We start from the raw sequence: 27,765 nt of genomic DNA on the forward strand, positions 1-27,765 counted from the left end.
GTAATACACGTGAGATTTCAGCATTTTATAAACATTTATTATCATCTATGATTTGCATTTGTAGTAGTTTGAATATCCCAGCGCTCCTGGAGGCCCCCTGCTGGTGTAAGCCGCCGCTTAGTTTGCTTTTGCTTTGACCTGGCTCTGGCAGTTCAGGCAAAAACCTGCTCCTGACCTAAACATCACATGACTCGTTATAATAAAACACAATTACCATATCATAAGTATTTATGGATAAGGCTCTCTCTCTCCTATTAGCATGGCTACAGACAAGTAGTGTGGTCTTTTTAGACATTTAACTGAAACGCTGCATCTTCAATTAAACACGACATTGAAATCGTGCCTACTGTTAGAACAGGTCGATTTGCTTTTGTGATAAACAACATCCTTTTGTCTGCTTTTTACATAGACCCATATGTAAAGGAAAACTACAGGTTGTAATGTTACAACTGTTTGCATGCTTCCTTTCTTCCTTTGTTTAATGTAGGCTCTCATTACCACGTGGTGGTAACAGATTGTTTGAACTGGAGAGAAAAGCCATTCGAAGCTAATTAAGCAGCCATTCCAGGCTCTATTCACAGGCAGAGGACCGGGGAGCACAGGCATTTGTCAGCGCTTGACCCCGCGTGGTATTGATTGACAACCCAGCACCGAGAATGACAGGCTCGGCGCCGGCGGACCAATGGGAGGCCGCCGAGTAAGTGCACCGCGCCGCTATTGGTCGAGAGGTCTTAAAGCCGCAGAGGAGTTCCCCACGTGGGGCAGGAGCCGAAGCTTCAAAACAAGGCAGTGCTCAGACATGGCCGATGTTCATATCACACAAAGGCAATCATCTCCTCTCCTCTCCTCTCTCCCCTCCCGCTGTGTAGCTATCACCCAAATGCTGATAGGTAGGGGCGCGGACGTGTTGTGCAACAATCACGAGCCGCTTAAAGTAGAAATTTATGGCTTTAGTTTGGCGAACGTCGACGATCGATTGGTCATTATCGTGCCCTTCACGGTGCACGTGCATTAAGGCGCGGATTAAAGCCGGATTTCTTGAAGGGGGGGCTTTCACTTTGGATATTTCACAGTAACATCACTTCGTGTTTATGTAGCCCGTTTCCTTGTATGGTATGGAGGGTTAAAATTGAAGAATGCTTGTTGCAAGGCGCATCATCTCCCCCCCCCCTCCAAGTTATCTTGCTGGTCTCATCCCCTCTCCCGCCCCCCCTTAAGAAATAATTAAAATAATTTTATCCACAGAAAAACAAGCAAGCATCCCCTAATGAAGCGCGGACGTGATATTTTTGCAGCCTCCGTCAAATTTGGAGATGATCGTCGGCACATCATTGCGTGCTGCTGTTGTCGAACACACTGTGGGACGGCTCGGCTGATGCCTTGTGGATCCGCGGGATGATGTCATGTATCAGTGCACCCCACGTGGGGCCCGCCGCTCTCCGATAGGCAGATGTGGCCATATTCCTTCCGAGTAATGCGATTGGACAGATAGACGCTTCCACGGCAGTTCAGCCCTGCTGCCTGTGTGTGGCAACCCGGGGTAAGCTGGACAACTGGGGGGGAAATGCGAGATTGTGGAGAGTACCGTGTTACGCGTTTAAAGAAACCTCTTCGACTCGTAGGAGAGATTTTTTTTTTTTTTTTTTTGGGAAGCCTATATGTATATATGTTTTTTTTTTTTCTTCCTTTTTTCTTTTTTGGAAAGGATTAACCAGCCGTGTAAGGAGCGCATTCCTCGGAGGTTCAACGCCGAAGAATAAAGTAGTTTAATCGAGCCCGACCGCACGAAATTTTCTCCCAACTGCTCCCTCCAGTCTGGTCTAGTCTGGCTGGGTGCGTTCTGGAGAGAGTGGAGGATGCTTGTCGAGATCTGCGCCCACATTACGAGGGATTAAACGCCTGAATTATACCGTTCTGTGTGTTTTTTTTTTTTTTTTTTTGTCCCCTCACTCTCCCTCTCTGTCTTTGGGGGAAACCACAGTCGGACCGACGATCAGGACGCACGTTTGGGTATGTATTTTTCACAGCTGTTGATTTCTGTTTCAGCGTATTTTAATGTGTCTTCTCGGGGCGCTCCGCTCCGCAGCGCGGCTCTTCGCGGCTCCGTGCGGAGTCAAAGTCGGCGGAAAAGCCAGCAGCGGTCGGTCGGTGGTGTCCTGTGAGCGCGGGGCTTTCTGGCCATTTGACGAACATCAATAATAATAATAATGATAAAGAAAGGCGATATGATCAGTGTTTAAAAGTCCCACATTGAGATGAATTGGATTGAGTCACTTTAAATTATAAATATGTAATAATTTTTATATATATATATGTGTATGTGTACAAAAAAAAATCGTAACCGAATAAGGTCATCAAGAAGACAGAGGCGCGCGCATTTTGTTGCTTTTTTCCACGACTTAAAATTGCTGCGGTTACTGTGGACTTGTTTGGAACTGCATTAAGTTGTTTATTATACATGTGTGCAGGCTAATTTGCGTCTTTTTCCCCACTCGAATATAGCATTTCCACGACCTCCCCTCACCCCTTACCCCACCCCTGTCTGCTGAGACTGGTATCATCTGTGAGCCAAATTTCGACCATTTTGCCAAAGGACCTGCACACTGGAGACATAAACAAAGGATACATTTCAAGATGTATCCACAAGGCCGACATCCGGTAAGACGTGCCTCTTATGTACTTTGAGCATTTGTGCAAAGGAAAAAAAAAAGGAGGCAAAACTCCCCTACAAAGCCCATTTTCCACTCTTAATGCAGGTCATCCCCATGCTCCTGATGAGTGTGCAGATGTTTTGCATGTTAACACGCTTTTGCTCACATGACTTGTGCTGTATGCAAGGACAGGTGGCGGCTTCATATTCATATTCAGTGTGAAAGCCTACTCATGTGGTGTTATTAGCAGCTGGAGGTGTGAAGTATGGGCCCACCTCTGCTTGTGTTATAATGTCTTACTGCAGAGGAGACGCTCATATCCTGGAAGTATTGAATTTGTGGAATAAAACTTCCACAAACCGGTGAGTCGGATTGCTGAAATGTTTTTTTCTCTCTCTCTCTCTCTCCTTCTGCTTTCAGGCTCCACATCAGCCCGGCCAGCCTGGCTTCAAATTTACAGTCGCCGAGTCTTGCGACAGAATTAAAGACGAGTTCCAATTCCTCCAAGCCCAGTATCACAGGTAATGATTATCACAGAAATGACAGGAACGTCGGTTTACTTTATTGGTCTGTGAAGGCTAAGAGCAATAAACTACTTGCAATGAGAAAGGGCCAGGTTTTTTTTTCCCCCCCCCCCCCCCCCCTCTCTTTTCACTCTATTCCTCATCTGACGAGTAGATACGCGTGAATGAGTGCTGAAGTGGTTGAAATTGACACCTTGTCTTCTGTTTTCAGTCTCAAGGTGGAGTATGACAAACTGGCCAATGAGAAAACGGAGATGCAGCGCCACTATGTCATGGTAAGCTTGCGTTACAATGGGGAGCAATTATGGTACCAAATTGCAAGGCTTGTTGGAGATCTGGTCAGGGTGGAGCGACGCAGGCTATTGTGATCACCTGCATGTGGTGGTTAGGGCGGGCTGGGTGTCAGGTACGGGCCTGTGAAAGCCCTCAGGGTGGTGGTGGTGGTGGGAAGGAGGAGTGGTTTGGTGCAGCTAGTTGTTACGGAAGAGCTCTTCCTGATGGGCAGTGGGCTTCATTAAAGCCCGCCTCTCTGATCTCCAAGGGGTTGACTGCCGCTTTGCCCTCTGTGTGTGCTGATCTGATTATTCTCCTTGGAGACACCAACCACCGCTCAGACATATGCAGGGCCATAAATTAGGTGCGAGCTGTTGACGGAGGCCACTGTAAACAAGATGGAGGTTGTGGAACAGGGCTGCGGTTGTATCTTTGCACTAACCTTCTTTATAATCTTTAATTATTAGCTTTTATTTAAGCAGCCGCTAAGAAAAACATAGGTGTGCCGCTGACGCAAGAAATGAGCCCAGACATGACGCAATGAGCAGGTTTTCCTGTGGATGTGTACTCGCTTGTCTCGGGTAAACACTCGCGCTCACACACACACATACACACACACAGCAGGGGCGATTTAAACCAATACATTCTGGCCTAAATTAAACTACTTTTTTTGTTGTTTTTCCTGTGAAAACAACATGTCAGTCTGACATCCAGGAGGTTAGGTAAACATGTTGGGAAGTATCCCACAGCCAGCAATGGGTGTCAGGTTACGCTACGGCTGTAAGACTCTGATCTCAGACAGAATGGCTCTCTTGTTTGAGAGTAATTTTCGAAGAAGCTAATGGACTGAATAATGCATTGGCCTCATCAAATAGACGCTGACTGGAAAGCCATTTCTGCCCCGGTTGCCAATTCTGGACTCCACGGATTACATTTCAGGCAGCCAGACGGACTGACCTGGCTGGAAATATCAAGAGTGTTGAGCAATCGCGTTACGCTAAGTAAACAGACATCGTGGAGATCTGAGGGCTTAAGATAGTGATCAATGCATCTAACCCTTTTTCTCCCTGCGCCTACACTACAAACAGCAGAGGGGAAAAAAAAAAATCAATTTATCGGCTGCACACTGTCAGCTGCTCAAAGAACTTCTCTTCTGGTCTGATCTTAGTTCATCACCTTTCAAGGTTTTTTTTTTCCATCCCCACTGTTCAAAAGCATGTGATAATGTGATTAGTGTAGGGATCAATCACATTGATTAGTGGCTGTGCAGAGCCTATTAGTTGCGTTCAAAACCATGACAATATCACGCATTTTGTGTAATGTGTACTTTCTTTCTTCTTTTTCAGTACTACGAGATGTCTTATGGGTTGAACATAGAGATGCACAAACAGGTATGTAACATTTAATTTTTTTTGCCGTAACTTTTAATAGAGAAACTGATTAAATTTTTTTAAGCTTATTTGACCTGCCAAACAAACTTTAGCCAATTTTAACTTGTTTTTAAGAATTATTATATCAGAACGGAATTCAAATATTCTTTTGCTATCCTTTACCCTGTGAGTGCTAATAATTATATCATGTGTAGAAGCGACGTCACACTGTGTGTTAGAGAAAGCAGTTAGTGTAAAACAGGCTATTGCTAAATATTATAAAACAATCATAAAAGGATTTCAAAATTGGTGTTATGCTAGCATTTAGCATGGTTTGTGTGGCCTGTATTACTAAAGCAGACGTTTCTGTGTGTAACTAGGGTGGTAGTTCCCTAAATGTTGTTTCTCGACTACAAAGTAGCAGTGTTTTGTGTACAAAATGTTCTAGCCAGTAAAGTTAAACAGGTATAGCTACAACACAAACATCACACAGTGATATTTGTCTTTTTTTTAATCAAATTCAAAGCATTACTTAATCTGCTGCGAATACCTATAAGAATCTATAAAGAATGACAGATGTTTTTACCCTGTAGCTTGCAGGCATAAATGGAGTCCCAAACTCACACGTGAAGATTCTCGCTTTGGAAAATTACACTCTTTTCCTTAGCTTTGGGATTTCAAATAAACTGTCAGTATTTCCAAATCTTGCTTGTGCCATAAGACCTAAAACTTGAAAAGGCTAAAGCAGATTTTTAGATATACTGTTCATTTGTTTTTTTTTACAGCCTTAATGAACTGAAGGCATCTCTCAACATGTATTTGAAAACATAGTTTCCCTTTAAATGGCTATTTATTAACTTAGCATGTAAACACCCCATTATAAATGATGGTGGCTAAATTTAGAGTCTTCTTCCCTCAGTAACAGCATCCACTCCAAAGAATGAATATGTTGCGCTGAAGAATGTTGCATTGACTGATCGAAAAGAAATTGGATTTTTGAGTTTTGTTCGGCAGGTCAATAGTCAGGGCTGATCAAGCTGAAAATTGTCCAATTCTGGTCAGAAGTTGATTTCTTTGCGCACTGCATTATTATCTTTATTATATTCTCTCTGCTCATTGGATCAGAGCAGTCAGATTAGTCAACCCATACACTGTAAACCTGACAGGAGTGTGCAGGCGTATGTGCTGAATGAATGAAACCATGTGCCACCATTTATACAATCAGTCTCAGCCATTTTATTGGAAATCTACAAGTGGTGTCATGAAATTCAAGTTAGCTTTTTGATAAGATTAAAGGTAGACTTTGACAAGCTCTGCCGTTGACGTGACGATTACAAAGACAGAACTGCTGAACAGTAATTACAAGAGCGGAGCAAAAGTCATTTAGCCATTTATTGCGTCCTTATCTTTATCCAAGAGGCCTATCTCGTATTGCTTCACAGATCAATCACAATAATGCCTGAAGTAATATAAAGATTGAATGAATGAGTAATCCTCAGATTCTGCTACATGCAGCATTTAAACCATTAAGTCTGTCTTTTCTCCTTGGTCAATGACAGCATTGGCGGCAAAACGGATTGGCGTGGTGGGATGATCCATCAGTGTCTGGGGCTGTGTGTCGCATTGCCACATGTCTGTCAGGCCCCGAGCCCCTTTGATAGGTTCTGTCAGGCACTTATCGCCAACCAGAGGGAAGATGGTGGGGTGGGGGGAGGGGGATGGGAGCTGGAAACAACGAGGAGGAGAATAGAGCTGGGAGGGGGAGGGGCAAGAGCCTGGCTTTGTGTAAACAGGTTAATCGACTGATCCATTTTAGCGTCTGACTTTTATCAGGAGCCTCAACAGAGCTGATGGAAGCGCTTGAATAATTCATCAGTGGGGCCCCTAACCTCCTGAACGGCGTGTTTGTGAGCAAACAGTACGGGACCTCGTCCTTGCAGCTTCCCCGGCCTTACAAACCCGGGTGGGGGAGGAAGAAGAAGAAGAAGAAGAGGAGGAGGAGGAGGAGGAGGAGAAGATCAGGAGTGGTTAACAGGCAGGGCTGGGGTGGATTATTGGATGCACACAGCCATATTATTTCCCTGCCCAGAGATTTATTCCATAGTGTGGAAGCTCATTCCTCTTACTGTGCCTTTTTCATTACCGCGCAGGGACATATTTCAGGTTTCAGAATGCACACGCCGACACAGCTTGGATGGACTGATGTGACAGTGTTATCTGATCCTTCTCTGTCAGCCCTGGCAGAAAGTTGAGGCAAATGGCTAATTTCTTCTGCATGACGTCAGCCTTGTAATTGCCGTCATATGGTGCTTGTTTCCTGGAGCTGGATGGGGGTTTGGGACTCAAACTCTGACTTCAATCAGATTTGGTTGTTACCTGCAGTTGTAACACACACTCGTGCCTCCATGAGTTTGCTTAAAGACAGAAAATACACGTATGGAACCAGCACCAAAGCGCTGTTTTGTTCATATAAAATTGAAAAGTGGCTTCAGACACTGCAGGTCCTGAAAGCCATCAGTGCTTTACATCTCAAATATGTCACAAGGGACTGAATGTCAGTCTAATAGTCTTGTGGTATAAGCTTTTGGCTGTCAGGTTCACTTATGTAAATGGAAAGATTTTGTTCAGAACTTGCAAGAATGGAGAAACTTTTGCTGTCTTCGCATAGAACAAGTTAAATGGGGTTCAGATGATTTGATCCTGAAGTTGTCAAAGAAAAGTCTGTTGCTGCGGTTTATTGGAAAGCTGGTTTGTGACCCTTTAAACTGTCATCTTGTTTACTTTGGATGCTTATTTAAACAGGAGCTAGTGACTAGTTCAACAAATGACGGTAGGAGGTAGTGTGCCAACATTGCCTTATACTGGCAAACGCATATAGGGAGCAGAACATGCAAAGTATTTCTTTTCAGCTCAGTGAGGAGATAGATTAATGTTAGAGATTTTATATGTCTCACCATGTCTAATATTTAGGGACCAGGATACAAATGCAACCCTTTGGAGCTGTTTTTGGGGTTTAGGTTGAGCCACAAAATATATTTATCGTGCAGTAAGAAATGCATCCGTTTTGGCTAGATGTTGAATCGTAGTCCTCTTGACTGATAATGAATATTATTGTTTTGTTTATATGCTGGAAACGCACATCACGCTCTAGGTTTTAGTTTGTTCACAGCTTTGTTTATACTTTATACTTTCACTTTACACGTTTTGTTCTTAAAGCGGTTTCACCCAGGAATATCATTGCTGGGGCTCTGCCTCCAACCTTTATTTCCTGTGCTGTGTAAATGAGCATAAACTTCTGTGTAAAACGTGTCTGAAACAAGCTTGGCGGTGGTTTAAAATAGCATTTGCATAAATAACTGAGGCCAGAGTGATTTTAAGTCTGCTTTGGTCTTGGACCTTCCAGGTTCAGCTAATTTGAATTTAAACAGCTGAGATACAGTTGCTTATAAACTTTTAATTGTACCTTTCTTCAAAATTTCTGAACTACTCCTTTAATGTTTGATGTTTGCTGATCCGATGATGTGTCCCTTTACGCAGGCCATTTGGCTCACTTCTATTACCATTTAAAAAGTTTGCTGGTTCTTTGCGTTTCAGTTAAGTGGGAAACTAATTATTCAGTTTAGACGAGATGACCTTACTGGTCCTAGATTCTTCTTAGTAGCAAAGTCATGCCCTAAGGCCACGCTTTCAGCTAGTACAAATTACTGCCTCTTTAAATATAACCAGTCAAGCAGTGTTTTCAGATGAATCACCTGCTTTTCCTTTAAATTTAATGCCCATCAGTGTTTTTCAGGTCCTTTTTCCCACTGCTGATAACAACAGGCAAATACCTCTCTGCACACAATTGACACGCCAGCCTGAGAGTGCTCTTAAAGTGGTGCTACACAGGTCCGAGTACCTGTAATTGTGTAGCAGCCGTGCAAAGCTGGCCTCTCAAGGGCCAAGCTGTCATCTACTTAAAGTGACAACAGCCCCATTTTTATCTGCCAGCAGACTAAAAAAAAAAAGGAAAAAAAAGAAGAAGTCCTTGCGGCGCTACACTGTATCTATTTTGACAGCGGCGGCGAGCTGAGCTGATGCGTCTGCCATGTATTTGCATGTTGTGTTGTGGGAGCGCGGAGGCTGGCAGTTGTTTAGGGCAGAGCGGATCCGGCACCTCCTGACCTCTCCCAGCCAGCTGTCACCATGACACTAAGCTACAGAGGAATGGGCCCCGAGTGCTCGAGGACTTTTTACAAATCCCGTCAAATGTTCGAGCGCTATTTACAAGGCTTATCTCGGCAAACATGGATTATACGGCCCCGGTAGCTTTCCAGCCGTTTCTAATGGCCTCTGTCAACTCTTTCTAGAACTCTTACAAAACCGCATTGATGTATCAGCCATAAAATCTTTATCGTACGAGACCACAGGTCATTCCCCTTCTTGTCTCAAGGCAATAAGTAAGTTATGATCAGAATCGCCTTTTGGACCGTTGTACTTTCTGCAGCACAAGCAGGTGTATCTCAGTACTGTAACATCATCTAAAAGCTTGTTTATTTTAATGATTTAGTTTAAGAATGAGAAAAAAGGGATAAATTCATTAGAGGAATAAATATTTTTACAGATTATGTAAATGCTTTTTTATTTTATAATGTAAGACTTATAAAAATTAAGTTTTAATACAGAAATGTGTCTAACAGCCCAAGAGAGATCTTTATGGACACAGATCACAGACGCCCTCCTCAAGGAGAATAGGTCAGAAGAGGTAATTGCAAATTAAACTGGCTGCTCAGAGTGCTTTATCTCAGCAAATTAAGAGAAAGTTGAGTGGAAGGAAAAATCGGAATGAAGGTTTTTAAGGAGGTCCGCTTTTCAGTCTTTTCTAATATTAAAAGTTTTTGAGTGGCACATGCAGCTGTTTCCGATGCCAGCCATCACTTTATTTCATCTCGCATTACATCTCCAGCTTGTTTTCTGGCTCGCCTAGCTTAAGTAGCTATCCATGTTGCAACGTAGGTCAGCAGGTCTTCTTCCGTCGGTCATTACTTTCCCATCGCACTCTTTGGCTCTGCTCTGAGGTAATATGTCAGCCTGCCAGAAACTGCCTGGCATTTCTGCCATGTGCAATAAATAAGCCGGCGGTCTGCGAACTACATTGTGCGTGTGTGCTGCTGCCGTTGCTGCTCCAAATGAGAAATCAGAGAAAATCCCTGTGATGTGTTTGTGTTCTGCAGTGGCCCTGGGTTGAACTGCGTCTCATAAATTCCAAAGATGATGTAGCTTTGGCCCTGTTATTCTCTTTGCTCCCAGTGCAGAGCTCAGACCTGAAAGTCTCATCCCCCAAGCCTAGAAGGAGAGAGAAAGAGAAAGGGAGAGAGAGAGCGAGCACGAGGGGAAGAACAAGCTGGCTGCGCTGTGTTTTTACAGGAGAGTGGGGGTGGATCCTACTCCCCTCTCCCACCGCTCTTTTTATCCACCATTCATTTGGTCCGTTCATGTGATCGACAGGCTGAAAATTCAATTTAATGACCTGCCTCCAAGCACGTAATATGATTTTAAAGCCTGTTACGGTCAAGCAGAGGTGCCATTTGCATAATGATCCCCAGCCAGATAGGGCTGTAGCTGTTGCCATGGCAGTTGGTCGACAAGCAGAAGAATGGAGGCAGGGTTTTGTGGATGGGAGGCGAGGAGGGTTGAGGGGGGGGTGGGGCGTGGAGAGGGTGCTGGGTTGATGGCAGCAAGAAATTGCTCCGGCTTGATTCTTAGAAAGGCTGCTTCTGACGCAGACCGCTTGCTGTCTTTTTAATGCTTATCGATCACAGATTGGAGGACAGTAACCCACAAAGTTGGTATGGTTTGTTATCATTGTGCGCTGCGATTCATAACGTTGATCCTCCACACTGTCACATGTAAGTAAACGGCGCAGGTTGAAGGCCTCGGCTTCATAAAAGGGTGTGGTTGTGCGGTTTAACTCTGAGGTTAAGTGCAGGACAGAGACGGAGAAGTTGCTGTTGTGTGGGGCGGGGGGAAGGCGAGGGCAGGGAGGGGAGATCCTCTCGACGCAGACGCACTCTGCCTGCTCATATCCGTTTAACGTGGAGTGCTCTCTCAGCACAGCTGTGCTCCATCCCCCTGGGCTCTCCTAATGTTTTAAATATTTCAAATGTCAATATCACGCTGTTTAGAGGATGTTGAGTCAAGCAGTTCTGATTGCCGGAGTAATTGGCTTAATCGGTGTAAACATTAAAGGCGGGGTTATGTGCAGTCACTGTGTGCTTCATACACCTCCAACTTATTTTGCTTCTCTTTCTTTTTTCTTTTTTTTTTTCCAGACGGAGATTGCCAAGCGACTGAACGCAATTTTAGCTCAAATTATGCCTTTCCTGTCACAAGAGGTAGGTTTTGAATGTGGCCTTCAAACGGTGTCACAGCTTTTTTTATATATTTTTTTAAAGTGACATATTGTTACCTGTGTTGTAGAGAGAGACAATTAAGTAGTTTTGAGTACCGTGTTGTTGACATTCACTCTCACTCTGGAAGTCCTTGTAGTGTTGTGAAAAAGAAACTAATATTGGGATGTCTCAATAATCATGCCTAAATGTCTCCCCGCAGCACCAACAGCAGGTTGCTCAGGCAGTGGAGAGGGCTAAGCAGGTGACTATGACCGAGCTGAATGCCATCATCGGGGTACGTGGACTTCCCAATCTGCCTCTCACCGTGTGTATACTCCCTTTTTTTCCTTCATTTCAACTTGAGTAGGGGCAGACATTCAATGCACCTAAAAGACACAATTGGAACATGTTGTCTACACTTATAGACTGACATACAGCCATGAAAACGTATTGATGTCTCTGTATTTTTTGGATTATATGTGACAGACCAACATAATGTGATGCACAGTTGAGTATTTAAGTTCCTCTTAAGTGTAGTCAAAAAAATGGAAAAAGCATGGCACAACTTCAAACCAACCAAAAGAAACCTATTTACCTAAACTGACCACCTGAGTAAGGAGCAGTGATTGAGGACCTGCAGAGATCTGCAACTCGGTTGAGAGCTAGGCCAGCTTTTAGTTGTGCTTTCTACATGAAATGGAGGCAAAAAGAAAGCACATTACAGGGGGGGAAACACAGCCAAAATGTTTCCTCCTGGCAGATTGTCAGATGTCATGCAGGGGAAGAACATGTGGAAGGCACGCTGGTCAAATCAGGCAAAAAAATTTTTAACTTTTAGAACCGAGATGCAAAAAACCCTGAAAATAGTCATTCTGTAAAACACAGTGGAAGCACTATAATGCTGTGAGAATGTTTTTTTATAAGCAGGAGCAGAGCAGCTGTTAGAGGCTGCGAAAGACTCCATACTGGATTTGAATGTTTTAATTTAAAGCACAGTCATGACTAAGAATGAACCAGGCCTAAATCAAAATCTGTGGCAAGGCTTTTTTTTTTTTAAATTGATGCTCAGAAAGGTTTTCCTTTCAGGCTGATTGAGCTGAAGCTTATTCGCAAAGAAGAATTGGCAAGAATTCAGAACCATAACTCTGTTTCTCTCTTTTTTCACAATTGTGCGTTGCTATGTTTTGGTCTGTTATATAAAATCTAAAAAAAATGGGTAAACTATAAATCCTGCTGCATCTCACTTAGCAAAACAATGTGACTGATATGCTCCATATATTTAGCGTAACTCTACTGGGACGGTTAGTTTCTGCAGCTTTGCTCTCGGTAGCGTGGTTTCCTGCCTTGTTGTGCATTTACAAATGCGAGCCTGAGAGCTCTTGAGTCGCCCTCCGCAGCCCGTGTTGCTTTAATTGGCTAAGGTTTTAACAAGGAGCCTCATCCCTCACTTTTGACCTGGATAGCTGTGGGAGTTAAAAGGGCTGAGGCTGAGCAGAACAGCCTCCCCGAGACGGCTCAGACAGCAGAACATCCCCGCCGCTCTGCGCTTTGCAGAGCTCATCGCCGAACAATTAATGTTTGGTGTTCATCACTGCTTCAAAACACCATCTGCTGCTCATTGATCAGCTTTACCCATGCTGCACTGATCAGGCAGAGGCAACTGGTTTCACTGCGGAAACAAAGCTTTGGATATCTGTGATCTTATTTGAACAGTTGAACCTTTAGCATGCAGGTCCATAGAGGCCGACCTGATGCCTGGATGCACATATTGGAATTCAATTATTACGCTCCTTTTGACCTTTTTGTTTCTGGTTGATTTCTTTCTTGAATAGAGATGGTTTTATTTTAGTATTTTGGGACTGACGCAAGATGTTTTATTACACTGCAAGCGGCACCAGTTGTGTCTAACAACAGTAACATTTGATTTGATGTCTTATAAGTAGTTTTCAGTTTTGGAAGAAAGCAGCACTAACATTGTGATTGTTTAGAAGTTGGAGTTGGGGTGATTGTTTCTCTGTGATTCAATAGTTTGAAGTTGCTGTTTTTAAAAATAGACTAGATGGAATACATGATGTGCCTGTAAGGTGGATTTAGTACACAGTTGTGTGTGGCGTCAGGGATAAAACAAAGAGGTCCAAACCTCGCAGCAGTCGCTAATGTCAGGGGTATGTGTATGTTTAAGAACACCTTCCCATGAGTTATTTATTTCAGAGAAGCTCTGTAGACATGCCAAAATCCTCATGTATATTGTAAAGCAAGGTGGGGGTGAAAGAGCATGCCAAGCAGACAGGCAAGTGTACAGGAACCAGCTGCATGTCTTATTGATGGAGCTGCAGGCCATTAATAGAATGCAACTAGGGCAGCTGCTTGAGGTGAAGCCGGCTGCTGGAGCGTCCTGTTTGGTTCGAACGTAAAAGTCTCCGACATGCCAACCTGGGTTCTTTCGCACTTTTTATCAGTACAACCTGTCTGTGTGGTCATTATGGCCAGTACTTCTGTAGCTTTGACCACCCTCTGTCCTCCTTTTCAGCAGCAGCAAACTGCCTACCCTGCTCTTATGGTCAGTGGTGTTCACAAATATTTGTCTTTTTCACACTTTGGATTGGATTTGGCTTTTGTGGCTTGAAGGGATTTTGTATGTTGCATGGCTGTTCTTGTATCCAATTAATGTGCCTTTTGATTGGGCATGGTGTGCTTCACAATCTTAAGTCAAAAGGGTAATTGCAATACTACTGGTGAAAACAGCTTTGATGATTTTGACTAACCCATATTGTCCTAACTCTTTTTTTCTGTCTATCCATCTGGTATACTAAGAAGGCCTAATTACTTTGATTTAGATGAGAAAAACTATGATTATTCTTCCTGCTGCTGTTTGTTAGTTACAAAAACGTCAACACCCATTTAATGTGCTAAACTTAAGCAAAAGTGTACTGACCTGCCGAACTGATTGAATAGTACGCTTGTTTGGCATTCTGTTCTTAATGGAGAAACACTGGGAGTAAAATAGGCTAATGCTAGCTGGCTAATTACTCAGGCTATCTGCTTAAACAGCCAGACTTGAATGACATTCCCTCTGCAGTTTGCCAAGTTATCCAACACTTGTTATTTTATGAACTGAAATATTTCCAGTCCAGTTTGTCCTTACTGTAACCAAGGGAGCTAGTCTGTCATCTCTATGCTATCTAGCTAGCAGTGTGGAGCAACAGGCGAGGACAGGGCAGCACACTGTTCCTGGAGAGTATTAGGACATATTTGACTAATTCGGATACTTTAACTTAAAAAAAACTAAACTAGGAACTCTGTTCCTAGTAACAGGCCCATGTCTGCTTTGAATGTAATTGTCCTGTTAGCCCTTGTGAGTTTATCCTCAGGTGGGCTTTGTTTCTTGCAGTAACACTCAGTGTGGGGGTTAAAAAAGGGGCATAGTGTATAAGTCTTTATCTTGGATTATTAAATTAAAGAAATGGGCCAGACTTCTTTCTTTATTTATTATTGTCTTCATTTATAGCCCTTTAATGAGGGCTCTTGCTGATCAGCCATGCTTATTACCCATCAGTGCCTCATTAAACACAATGAGCAAGGATGTCTTCCCCCATGCCAATGAACTGGCTCCTTAATTTCCCTCATGGACACAATATTAGAGGATACTCTTCCGCTCTCTTTCTCTCTCTCAATTTTCCAGAATAGCTTGTATCACTCCGGGAGAGAAAAGGAATAATATTTTGGAACAAATTTAGACCTTTGGGTTCCTGCCACCCCTTAAACTAAGCTCCTGCTGAGTTAATCTACCTGCTTCTGGCCTGTAGTAATTACCAACTTCCCGATATTCCTAAAATGGCTGTAAAAGGTCACTGATTGAAGTCCGTCTTGTAAAAGAGAAAGATTGCATGCTGTAACAACAGCTGAATTATTCAGCTAGCTTGTACATGGGTAATAAACTGCTGATGTTTTATTGGTGTCTCAGCTAAGTATTATTTAACCTTGCTTTAAACTGCTTCCTTCCCAGGCTGAGTGCCTTTTAACTTCCATTCATTTCCCCGTGCCTTTCAAATATTGATGGTGAATATTGGAGACTTGAGTGAGTGCCAGGAGTGGGACCCCTGCTCCTGGCTCCTGAAGCTGCCTTCTCAAGGAATGAGAGAAAAGGAGGGCCAGCTTCTGGCACTCAGAGTTCCCCTTGTGTCTTAAAAGTTTGGGTGTGCAAATGATTTATGAGCTGCCGATACAGGACTGTGCAAACGAAAGCAGTAAACACACTCTGTTGTGTTTATTTATTTTTTAATTTATTGTGTTTTTAAGGAGGTAGTTGTTTGGCTCTGGGCCTGGCAGCTCACTTTTCTTTAAAGATCATTGTTAAACTCGCTGGTGCTACAGGACTTTTGTGATGCTGCAGAGTGAAATGCAGCAGTTTATGCAAGAGTATGAATGAGTTTTTCTTTTTTGTTGTTGTTGTTGTGCTAATCCAGTCTCTCATCAAACTTGTTTTTGGTGTTTTTCTTGTTTTATACTATGAAGGTCTGCTGTTTCTTAATTGTGTGTTACTAACGGTGTTACTATGGGATGTGTTCAGAAAAATGCTTTAAAATAGACATGCACTGAGAAATCAAGAAGCTGGTCGAACAAAGTGAAAATTAGAAGTGTTAAAAAATAAATTAAGCAGAAAAACTTATTTTTTACATTTCTTGATGTGTTGTTCATTCAGGTTTTGAGAGAGAGCAGGGCTTTCAGCAGATAACAAGAAGGCTGAACAGTTTATATAGCAACGTCCGTTTTACCCTTTTGAGCTTCCAATCTCTTTCATCATGAAAATGATTAAATCTTAGTCTCAGTTTCCTAGGGAGTAAACATTCTGTTTTTAGAAATAGTAGCCATTTTAATTGGGCTAATTTCTACAAAAAGACAAAGAGTTTAAAATGCCAAGTCTGTGATCATTTTGTCTTAATTTAAAAAGTTGCCTGGAGTCCTTAAAAAATAATGGATGACTGCAGTCGGGTGAAAGCCAGACAGAAATGTTTAGCATGTTCTTTTTTTGTTTGTTTGTTGGGGTTTTTTTGTTCCAAAACCAAAAACATGAAAGCGGTCACAAAACCCATCAGTGCATTTCTATTTTTTGCAATAACTTCCGCTTCCTCAATCTTGGGGCCCATGCCACTTTAACTAGAAATGGAAAAGGAGGTGACAATAGACATGTGCCTTTGCTATTGTTGTGTGCTGCAAGGGGCTTCTCCTTCCCTCCAACCCACTTGGTGTTTGTCTGTCTGCATCCCTGTTGTCTTGCAGCAGCAGCAGCTCCAGGCGCAGCACCTCTCCCACGCTGCTCACGGCCCTCCGGTCCAGCTGCCGCCCCACCCCTCGGGGCTGCAGCCTCCTGGAATCCCCCCTGTGACCGGCTCTGGATCGGGCCTGCTGGCCCTCGGGGCTCTGGGCAGCCAAACTCATCTCCCGGTGAAGGATGAGAAGAACCATCATGATCTCGAGCTAAGAGGTGTGTTATTTTACCACGTTTTGAAAGTTTATTTAGCTGAAATTGGGAACATTATGAGATCCTCGTTGCATGATAAGCCTGAGTATCCAGTTTCATTCTAATTATAAAAAAAAAATACTTCTTTAACATTTATTGTTGTCATTTTGAAAAATCCTTTTGAATGTCTTTTGACCGGACAGCAAGGGTTCCTATGTAGCCTTCAAAACTCAAAAGTTATGGAATTTAAATTTCTTAGTGTTTTCCAAGCCTTGGTAACTACAGAAAAATAAAACTGAGATCAGAAAATGTTTGAGCTTGCTGAATAGACTAGCTGAAAACTAAAATCTAAACTTTTTAACTCAAAAATTGTTGTTTTGGTTTTTGAGTTATTGATGAACGTGTTTGGGTATTTTCACAGTTTTTGTCACCTCTAGCTCTATCTGGGGTTTAAAATGCAAATCCCAAAATGGCAATTAAAGAGACTTTTTTAATGTTAAGAATCTGGAAACATGTGAAATTATGAAATTAAAAGTATATAGGAACTCTGAATCAAATGTTTTTGATATTCTGCTTTCTAAAGAGTGTAACAGGTTTATATCTGATGGCTAAGCTAATGGCTTAGCTTAGCTTGGTTGTGCCATCTTACTCTCACAGGTTGCTAACCAATGACACTTCAACTGTGTCTAGTTGAAGTGAAATATATCGTAGCTTAACCTTGTTTTAAATCATGTTAAATGTGGGCGAAATATCACGTAGAGTATGTAATGCTTCTTGTTAGAGCGGCATCATGGAGCTCTTAGGTGTGAAACCCAACCTGTCGGTTCACATTCTGTCTGTGTAATGAGCGGTTGCATTCCCAGCCCATGACGACTGCATCAGCTACTCAGCAGCTCCAGCATACGCCGATGAACGGAGCCTTGAGCCCCACAGCTGATTCACACGTGCTCAGCCAGAAGCTTTTGCTACTTTTGACTAACTGACGTGCTTTTTCTATTTGCTCACTTGGGTTCCCTCATCATCTCCGCTGCCTCCGTGACATCGGTGGAGCAGAAAGCACGGTGAGTGTCCAGGACCGCAGCGATTGTTGGGCTTCGCTGTATCTTATTGCTGATTTGATATGCTGTTATAATCTGCTTTTAGTATTTGGAGTAATGGCATTTGGAGTATAAAACCTGTGCATTATCATGCTGGAGAGATTAGAAGGCTTGTAATTTCATCACAATTGAAGAAGGACTTTGCCCTCCTTCTCTTAAAGGATTTGTTTGATCCCCCTCTACTGTCTCTCTTGTTTACCAGCTCCCTCTTTCTTCTTTTTGGCCATGTGATGAATATTCATGCTCTCCGTTAGGCTGGAACCTGCTGAAGTGTTTTATTCAAGGCGCTGCGATGTCGGATGACTTGTGACGGGCCTGTGCGGTTCTGTTTCCGTGGGCCACGCCGGCTGAATGGGCTCAGTCATCTCTGAAGAAATGGAGCTCCTGGGGCGATTAGCAGGCCCTGTTTTGTTTTCTGTGTTCTCGTCCCAGGTCATCTGATAGTAGAGTGGTGACTTTGGTTAATGAGTCACGCTAAGCATCTCTTTAAAGGTCAGCCATTATGCAGACAGTGGCCCTTTGCCCAGACTTCCAGTCCATCAGCTATTGTTCCCCTCCTCTGGTTTTTGTCTGTGCTGTTGCTTTGGCTCTCTGATGGAGGGACGTAGAGATTTGGGACAACTTGGCAGTTTGCAGGCAAATGGCAAGCTCCCCGTGAAAGCTGCTGGACTCCTGCCGAGTGCCTCCCCTTCTGTTGGCGCTTGGAGTGAGCCATCCCAGCTTGTGTAGGCAGGTTCCACGGAGAAGCACCAGTCAGTCCCACGCTGCCGTGCCCACTGGCAGGATATAGATTCTTTTTCTTTATCAGAGCTCAAAGCAGGAGCTGACACAGTGCCCAATGCCCAGGGCGCACTGCATATAGTTTCTCTCTGTCTCTCTCTCTCTCTCATGCTTAGTCCAAATGACTCTGAGGAGAAAAGGCCCTCTGTTCAGTCACAACACATTGCTCAAGCCCCTGTGAGGCTGTTTGTTGTCCAGTTATAAGGAGAGGGGGTGGGCGAGCTCAGAAAACAAGCCGTACTCCGTTTAATTTAGATAACGGCTCATTCTGTTGTGTGTCTCTGTGTGTGTGTGAGAGCTTGAGCTCGGTTGGTGTCAGGGTACTGTTTGGTGCTGGCCCACAGCTGCATGTGTCAGACGACTGCTGTGTCCATATCATTGTGTGAATGAGGCGTTTTTAGCGTTTGCAATAGCTCGGTGTGTTCGTCGTTTAATTTGAAAAGCATACATTGTTTTGCTGTTGGATTTTATAAAAGGCAAATAAAGTGGCAATAAAACAATATATATATATTTTTTTTCATTCTCTAGAATAACTCGATATCGCCATCAGAAAGCTTGCGAACAGCCAGCGAGAAACATCGCAGCTCCTCAGACTACAGCTTGGACTCAAAGAAACGCAAAGTGGAGGAGAAGGACAACATGAGCAGATATGTATGTTGATTAAAGGATAAGAACGGAAATGCTTCACATTTAGCTATTAAAGCTAAAAATATACAGATATTTAAAAAAATTAAATACAAGGCTGAATTAGCTTGTAACTTCATATTAAACCACATTTTTACCAATCCATAATCCCCACAGCATGATGCTGCTTCACTGACTGACTGTTGAGGTGGTGGGTTTAGGTCAACTGGAGCCGGGATACATCTAAAATATTCATTTTGTTCTGGTCTGATATGTAAATTTCCAATAAAATTCACTGAACTTTGAATCCTGACCAAAAAAAAGCTTGTTATAAAACCAGCCCTTTATTCGACACTTTGCTTCATACAGCTGGTCTATCAGTTATTGATAAATTATTGTTTGCTGGAGTTGTGGACTCTTTTGAAGTTTTAAATTTTACCCATTTACTCATTAACGTTTGGCTGTGACTTATATAATGCATCAGTTTATCACTATGAAGCTTAGTGGAAATTGCTTGCACTGTAAAGAACCATTAACTGTTGATGTTAATTCAATATTTGGAAGAGTGACCAACACAGACTAAATGATTTTGTTCACTGTTGCCAATCTACAGGCAGACTACAATTCTAAAACAATGCAGGAAATAAACGTCACTGTTCACAACTTCTCTTTCTGTTTGCTGATTGGCCTGATTGAAATTTTACTTGAGGAATCCACTTCAATGGGAGAAATCCCAGGCAGAACACTATAGAGAGATGAAAATCTAGTTGAATTGCAGAGGGCAAAGGCCAATAAGAATCAGTCAAAAGTTTCTCAACCTTATGAAAATCTTTGCAATGCCCTGTGGATATGAACCAACCTGCATGGCATCTTCACAGTGACAGCCATAACTAGCTCTGGCTCTAGGCTTATCCATCTCAGAAAGAAACACACGTTGATCCAGAGTATGTCTGCTAAGGTGGCTGATTTTTCTAATTATGTCTGCAGGACAGTGATGGAGAGAAGAGTGACGATTTGGTGGTAGATGTGTCTAATGAGGTGAGCGGTTTGAAGTTTTAAATGATAACACCTACTTTTTTTTACTAAAGCTGTTACATAACCATGAAAATCTGTGTTTTATTAGGATCCAGCGACTCCAAGGGCCAGCCCGGCCCATTCCCCGCCTGAAAACGGCATCGATAAACCGCGCCCACCCAAGAAAGACACGCCCAACAGCCCAGCGTCGGTGGCCTCCTCCGGGAGCACCCCGTCCTCCAAAGCCAAGGAGCTCAGTCACGTAAGACATCAAGAGAGATGAGGACAAACTAGGACACAAGGGGGTTTTAAAAAGGAATTGCAGGCAGAGCAAAGGGGTATAGATCTGGAGCGTTTTCTGTTGTGGATTAGGAATGGCTGTCTGTGCTTTAAGTGCATGACTAAAATGTCAGGGATAAAATTGTCCCGCATCAGGATCAGTCAGGTCTCCTCTGTTAATAGCTCAATGTATTTAACTATTCTGGGATTTTTGCCTCTGCCTCGCTGAAAGATTAAAGCTAAAGGGGATAGAAACGGCCCCATCTCCATTGTGACCGTAATAGGTTTTAGAATAAATAGCAGTTTATGGCTGTGGGTTGTCAGAATTAGATTGGATTAGGTTCAGTTTGCTCTCAAATTGTCAGTCTGCACAGTGCCTGGTTTTTGGGATTGTGAATGCGCTTGCTCTCTTGTTCCCCTGACAGAATGACAAATCCTCCACGCCTGGTCTCAAATCCAACACCCCCACCCCGCGTAACGATGCCCCCACCCCTGGCACGAGCTCCACTCCTGGGCTCAGACCCATCCTGGGCAAACCACCAGGCATGGAGGCTCTCGGTTGGTACCATTCTCTGTCCTCGATAGAGGCTGAATTTATTTGTTTTATTATCATTCTTTTCCAGTCTGCGGTCATCTCACATACTGATATCCATCTCTTGTTTTGGTTTTTCTTAATTTCTTTTTTTCCTGTAGCAGCACCAGCTTTGCGGACCCCTCTGTCCATTGCGGGCTCCTATCCTCCCTTTGCCATGATGGGCCACCATGAAATGAATGGAAGTCTGACCAGTCCAGGCGTATACGCTGGCCTGCACATCTCCCCTCAGATGAGTGCTGCAGCAGCCGCAGCGTATGGTCGCTCTCCCATGGTAACGATTCTGCCTCTTTCAATATGCCACTCATGATGTCACATTCAGTGCAAATTTTTTTTCTCCAAAATTTGACAAAGGCAAATCAAAAATGTATCTGTTTTTTTAAGGTAACGAGCCTTCATGTTGCATTTTATCCAAATTTTCTACTGTGGAGATTAAAACCTCAAAACCAAGTATAAAAATAATGGATGAAATGGCCAGGGCAGACATGTAGCTAAGCAAACGTTTCGATGGTTTTGATTGTGCAAAAGTTTCAGAAACTCAGGACGTATCCATATTTCCTTCCTTAAACAAGTGCCGTATGAGATGTCTCCTTGTGAGCATGGGGAACTTCAGTGCCGGAGATCGTTCACAATAACAATAGCGGTTGCCATAACGACATAATGTCAATAACCTTGCAAAAAAGAAAAAAGATCACCAGGAAGTGCCACCAGTTTGGGATCACAGCAATAACTATCTATATTGCGGATGAAGTTACTGAATAAAAAACACCCAGATTTAGCAATTTTCAGAGTTGGTTAAATAATTGAAATAGTCAGGGGGAAATAAAAAGCTACTTAAAACTGTATTTTTTTGTTTGCTTTGAGGCATGTCCGCAGTTTACATGTCGAGAGAGAGCAAGCCTTTCTGCAGATAACAGGAAGGCTCAACAGAGTGCTCAAATGTTTCTCTGTTTAATTCTTCCGGACTCTGTCTCTTATAGAAGATCTTGGATTTAGAAATATTGTGAGACTTTTGCAGGTCTCAGGACCAGACCTGGGTGTGTTATTTGAGCAGTGCTATCTATGCTTATATGCGAGGAAAGACAGATGTCAACTTTACAACTATTATGTCCATTATCATTATTGATATAGTTAATTCTGGTTTTACAGCAACTGTAGTCTCAGTGTGATGTTGCCTCCACTTCTAATATAAATGATGAAGAAGATTTTTGTATTTTCTGTGATGTTCTTATGTCCTATGTTTTAGTTTCTAATGAGAAATTTGGACATTTTAGTAAAAATTCAGATTGATGCAGATCTTTCTGGACACTTTTAGAATTTTTTCTTTGATCACAGAGCTGAATTTCAAACATTTATGTCTTCTCATTCTTTAGGGGTTTGACCCTCACACACATATGAGAGCCCCTGGCCTTCCAGCTAGCCTCACGTCCATTTCTGGGGGCAAACCGTGAGTGTCTCACCAAATGTGAAGCACTTTCACACATTTCCAAACCCAACGACTGTAACTTCACTTCTGCGTATTGTTCTGTAGTGCGTACTCTTTCCACGTCAGCGCAGACGGTCAGATGCAACCTGTACCCTTCCCGCCCGATGCCCTCATCGGCCCCGGTATCCCGCGTCATGCACGTCAGATCAACACGCTAAGCCACGGCGAAGTGGTGTGCGCCGTCACCATTAGCAATCCCACCCGTCACGTCTACACCGGCGGTAAGGGCTGCGTCAAAATCTGGGACATCAGTCAGCCAGGCAGCAAAAGCCCCGTATCCCAACTGGACTGTCTGGTAAGAACCTTCTCCCGATTCACTCATTTCTGACATTTCACAATTAGCCTTTGTTGTGGAGTTTATAAACTGTGTCACTCCATCTAAAATCGGATAATCCTTTGTTGAGGATTACATCCCAACTGGTACAGGGTTAACATCCCACTTAAGAGTTTGACAGTAAATGTACTGACTCAGAAATGCAAGCATTTATTCAGTGTCTGATCAAAACAATACCAGGCTCAAGAGTGTGAGCATTGTTATTATGTTTCCAGGTCTATACAAGTGTGAAAAAATGTTTCAAAAATGTTTTTACATCCTCTTTGCTAGATTTACCAATCAGGTCATTACCATTAGCAGTACATCCCATGCTAAAGATGTAAGTTCAAGAAAGGAAAAAAAAATTCCAAAAACGCTCCATGAGGTTGATTGACAGCAGTAAGACCCTCCTTCTGGCTCTGATTGGATGCTTCTGACCAATCTGTGTAGCTCTTTCTGCAGATAGCAGTAGGGCCACAGGGAGAAGTCAGAGGAGCTTGATTTTTTTTTTTTTTTGTTTGTGTTTTAACAAGTTATTTGGCCTCAAATTATACTGTCTGGACATACTGACGTTTTTAACAAATGTTTACAAAATAATTTTTTATAAGAGTTACCTACTGCAGCTTTAATTTGGGTCCAGATTCGAACCACTATCTGCCAATTGGGAACCTTTTTTCTTAATGGCAAAGTTTTACTCTGAAATTAGGACCAAAAATTGGAAAGATGTTCAAAGAACACTTTGAGTTTTGTTTTACAGATGTGTCATTCCTTGTTCTTTTTGAACACTAATGGCCACAGAAAAGATTGACCATCCGGATGTTTGTTGTTAATACAGGGCACTAATGTATGCCATGAAGAAAATCACCAAATAATCTGGAGATCATTGTATAGAAAAAATATTTAATTTAAAAATTGGGAAATTTAAAATATATGCGCAATCGTGACCATCTGTACGTCTTTCCGCTTGGTTCAGGTCAGCCTGGAGAACACCTGTTGGTTGATTTGGTCTGAGGATTTTTCTCCTGATTTCGTTTCTAATTCTCTGCACTCCTCTCACTGGCCAGAGCTTGTATTGATTGGCTTTTTGTCCTCCGCGCGACAGAACAGGGATAACTACATCCGATCCTGTAAGCTCCTGCCTGATGGTCGCACATTGATTGTTGGAGGCGAGGCCAGCACTCTGACCATCTGGGACCTGGCCTCCCAGACGCCCCGCATCAAGGCTGAGCTCACCTCGTCCGCCCCGGCGTGCTACGCCTTGGCTATCAGCCCCGACGCCAAAGTCTGCTTCTCCTGCTGCAGTGATGGAAACATCGCCGTTTGGGACCTGCACAACCAGACTCTTGTTAGGTTAGGGGAGAAAAAAAAAACATATTCCCAGTGTGCGGGCTCTGGCCCCATAACAGAACTGCTCTTGTGTGAGGAGCTTTTAAAGAGGATGTCAATACATGTTTGTGTTCCTTCTTACTCTGATTGCAGGCAGTTCCAGGGTCATACAGATGGTGCTAGCTGTATTGACATTTCCCATGATGGTACTAAACTGTGGACAGGCGGCCTTGATAACACTGTTCGCTCTTGGGATCTAAGGGAGGGTCGACAACTGCAGCAGCATGACTTCACTTCACAGGTACAGGCGTTTAATACAGAACCAAACGTGTAACCCACCAGTATGTCGTTTTAGCCACTGAACTGTTACTTCTGTCCCGTCTCCAGATCTTCTCCTTGGGCTACTGTCCGACGGGAGAGTGGCTTGCTGTTGGAATGGAGAGCAGCAATGTGGAGGTGCTCCATCATTCGAAGCCTGACAAGTATCAGCTGCACCTGCACGAGAGCTGCGTCCTCTCCCTGAAGTTCGCCTACTGTGGTATGAACTCACCTTCATATATAAGGAACAGAGAATAACATGGCGCTTTGCAAAACTATTAACACCCCTTGAAATTGTTCATGTTACCACAAACTTTAACTTTTGCTGTTTTTAGCTAGATCGACACAAATTTGTAAATTGGTCTTAAGTCAAAGTAAAAAGAAAGTTTTTCAATTTTCTTATGTTTTTACGAATTAAAATCTGAAATGTGTGGCTTGTATTTTTTATTTAGCCCATTTTACTCTGATAATCCTATGTAAAATCCACTTCATTCAACTACAATTAGAAGTCACCCCAAACACAACATCCCCACTTCTGGGAGCATCTGACTGAGGGGATGATTTTCTACAGGTGTGAAGGGGAAGCTGCAGATATAAGAAGTTGGATGGAGATAAATAAAGCGTAGATACGAGCCCTGGAATCTAACCCGCCTAGAAAATCCAGTCAAGTATTTTACAGGAAGTAAGAAAATAGAAAATAGTAAACCCTAACAACTAAAGAATTTGAAAACCTGTGGGATAATTACGAATCATTTTTGGGGACTGGGAGTGTACAAGTACAAAGATCCCTTTTCTACATACATCAGACTGCTTAGGTCATTTTGTTTTTAAAATAAATCTTTCTTAGTTTTTATTTTTGCCTCTAATTTGGCAGGAATTTCAATGACTAGATGTGAAAAACTGTTAGTTATAACTGAAGCAAAAAAAAGGCTCAATAAAACTTTTTAGGACGACATCCTACAGACTTTTATTCCAGAGAAAAAAAAAATCTTAAACTCGTGTATCATTTTCTTTCTACTATCCAATTATGCACTACTTTGTGACTCTTATCACATGAAATCCCAATAAAATACAAAACGAGAAGCATTTTATAGTGCACAGATACTGTTGGTACTAAGAGCTAAAAGCCTTTTTTCAGTTGTTTTCTCCTCAAGGCTAAATATGTAATGAGTCTTGCTATGAAGCTATTTTCCCTGTCTCTCATTAGTTAAAGGAGGCCTGATCATGGCACTGCCTTTTTTTTTTTTTTTTGCAGGTAAATGGTTTGTAAGCACTGGGAAGGACAATCTGTTGAACGCTTGGAGGACTCCTTATGGCGCCAGCATATTCCAGGTATGCGGATCAATACCCTTTGTATTGAAAGAACGAGCGGAAGGACACGCCGACCGCTGTCTCGCAGGTCTACCCTATCAGTGAAAACTGAAACTGAATTATTGACCTGACAGAGGAGTCTTTTTGAGGGCCAAAAACTTGATGTCACCGGAATCTAATCTACCCCTGTAGTCAGCTAATCCTCCCCACTTAACTTTAAATGGACCAAAGTTTGTTAGTCGCTTCCAGGAATAACACATTTTTATCTTCTCTCTTTAACAGTCCAAGGAATCCTCTTCGGTCCTGAGCTGCGACATCTCGACGGATGACAAGTATATCGTGACGGGCTCCGGTGACAAGAAGGCCACCGTGTATGAAGTGATTTATTAGGACTGCTTAGGACGGCTTCGGATCGGAGCATGCCCATGCTTGGGAACAGCATGCTCTTCCTCCTCCGTCTATCTTCCCTCAAACAGACGACATGGATTCTGCTTTGCAGGACAGAAAGTTTGGCAGTGCCAGACTGGGATGGATGGTGGCGCTGTTCTGGACCTGGATTTTATGTCTGATTATTACAACACTCCGTACAGCAAGAGCGGTTTTGCGAAGGCACTGAGAAAAAAGGAAATTAAACAAAAAGACGTCTTGCTGTTTTTTTTTTGTTTGTTTTTTTTCCTGTTGGATTTTTTTTGTTGTTTTTTTTTTTTATCCTTTCGACTGTGGAGATAAAGTTCCATGACACAACTAGAAGCGGTGCTTCACTTTGGAGCTTTTCCTCGGAGGTCCTGTGAAAAGTGTACATAATGGAGTAATAAATGGCCTTTTATAGATTTATATTTTGGTGTCCAATTTCGCTTGTGATGGTTCTTTCTTGTTCTCTCTGTGATTTTCTGTCCCCTTTGGGGATGGAAATTAGATTAGGACTTTGTAAGAGGATATTCTGTTTCCTTCCCCCTCCCCTCCTTTCCATTTTTTTCCCATGTTCTTTGTCAAGAGCAACCTTTTTCGGAAATCTAATTTGGAGGATTTTTTTTTTCTTTCTTTCCCGACAACAGCTTTTTTTTTTGTTGTTTGCTACTTGGTACAAAACAGATGCTTGTTCCAGGGAGTTTAGCCACAGAAGACTCCGGAACTGCCCGTTTTCACCCCCTGTCCCCGTCTGGAGGACGAAGAAATTCATTGTTTTCAGTTTTCATTGGCCCACTGGCTTTGGTCAGCAGAAACTCAGCTCTGAAATGAAGATCTGTCCCTGAACACTGGCTGCTTTCAGTAATACCAAAATGGATAACTAACAACTGGGAGACTGATGGATTTCCTGAAAGGCAGCCGTGACTTGAGCTCAGATGTTGACTCAACCATTGTATGAAAATTCATTGCTCCGCTCTGCAAAGTCATCAGTCTGTGCAAGTTAATTATTGCCTTCCTTGTTTTGACGGCCTGTGACTGATATGCAAGACTTGCTTGGTTACACATATAGATGGCAAGCAAAGCCACGTCCACATTTGACATCCTAGGTATGCCATTTGCTTTCTTCAGTACTCGCAATATTCTGCCTGGAAATCTCTTGCAGCAACAACCGCTGCATAAACTGTCGCATACATTCATCTTCACCCATAAGGATTGTACAGTAGACAGTTGTTGATAAGTCAATAAACTGTTTTTATATAAAGTATAATCTGGACTTGATTTCTAACCTGCCGTTGCCGTTCTGCTTGTGAAGGTGTTTAGGGAATAGATGAATGATTTAACTCTTACTTCATTTATCTTAAAGAGGATAAAACCTTAACATGAAAGTAACACGAGAGTCAGGGAGAATCTGAAAAAAAATCCAACTCTGTTTTCACAAAATCTGCATATCAGCTCTTTTTAAAAATAGTCAAATTATATATTTTTTTATTTAATTTTGAAGGGTTTATTTGATTCATTGTATTTCCGTCATTATTTTGGCTGCTGTTTCAAATAGTTCACTGGTATG

The 27,765-nt window shown here is 42.7% G+C and overlaps 1 protein-coding gene across 9 annotated transcripts; it reads left to right on the plus strand.

The window, feature by feature from the left end:
* Positions 1 to 1,324: 1,324 nt before the first annotated feature.
* On the plus strand, positions 1,325 to 27,465 carry tle3a (TLE family member 3, transcriptional corepressor a). Of its 9 annotated transcripts, none has more exons than XM_008412175.2 (22): positions 1,325 to 2,010; positions 2,503 to 2,658; positions 3,072 to 3,172; positions 3,387 to 3,450; positions 4,795 to 4,839; positions 11,130 to 11,192; positions 11,410 to 11,514; positions 13,720 to 13,749; positions 16,470 to 16,674; positions 17,704 to 17,711; positions 19,056 to 19,178; positions 20,139 to 20,189; positions 20,275 to 20,427; positions 20,870 to 21,002; positions 21,141 to 21,310; positions 22,410 to 22,483; positions 22,568 to 22,817; positions 23,938 to 24,185; positions 24,315 to 24,462; positions 24,549 to 24,699; positions 25,735 to 25,811; positions 26,073 to 27,465. In XM_008412175.2, exons 2-22 carry the CDS (start codon positions 2,635 to 2,637, stop codon positions 26,178 to 26,180), a joined length of 2,331 nt encoding a protein of 776 aa, XP_008410397.1. In that variant the 5' UTR covers positions 1,325 to 2,010; positions 2,503 to 2,634; the 3' UTR covers positions 26,181 to 27,465. The 9 variants fall into 9 exon arrangements, with proteins under 9 accessions (XP_008410397.1, XP_008410403.1, XP_008410404.1 ...); XM_008412173.2 differs by having other exon boundaries at positions 1,329 to 2,010; positions 21,138 to 21,310; XM_008412174.2 differs by having other exon boundaries at positions 1,329 to 2,010; positions 13,723 to 13,749; positions 21,138 to 21,310.
* Positions 27,466 to 27,765: the final 300 nt, after the last annotated feature.

The sequence above is a fragment of the Poecilia reticulata genome, linkage group LG6 (genome assembly GCF_000633615.1).
Source record: "Poecilia reticulata strain Guanapo linkage group LG6, Guppy_female_1.0+MT, whole genome shotgun sequence".
Classification (NCBI taxonomy): domain Eukaryota; kingdom Metazoa; phylum Chordata; class Actinopteri; order Cyprinodontiformes; family Poeciliidae; genus Poecilia; species Poecilia reticulata.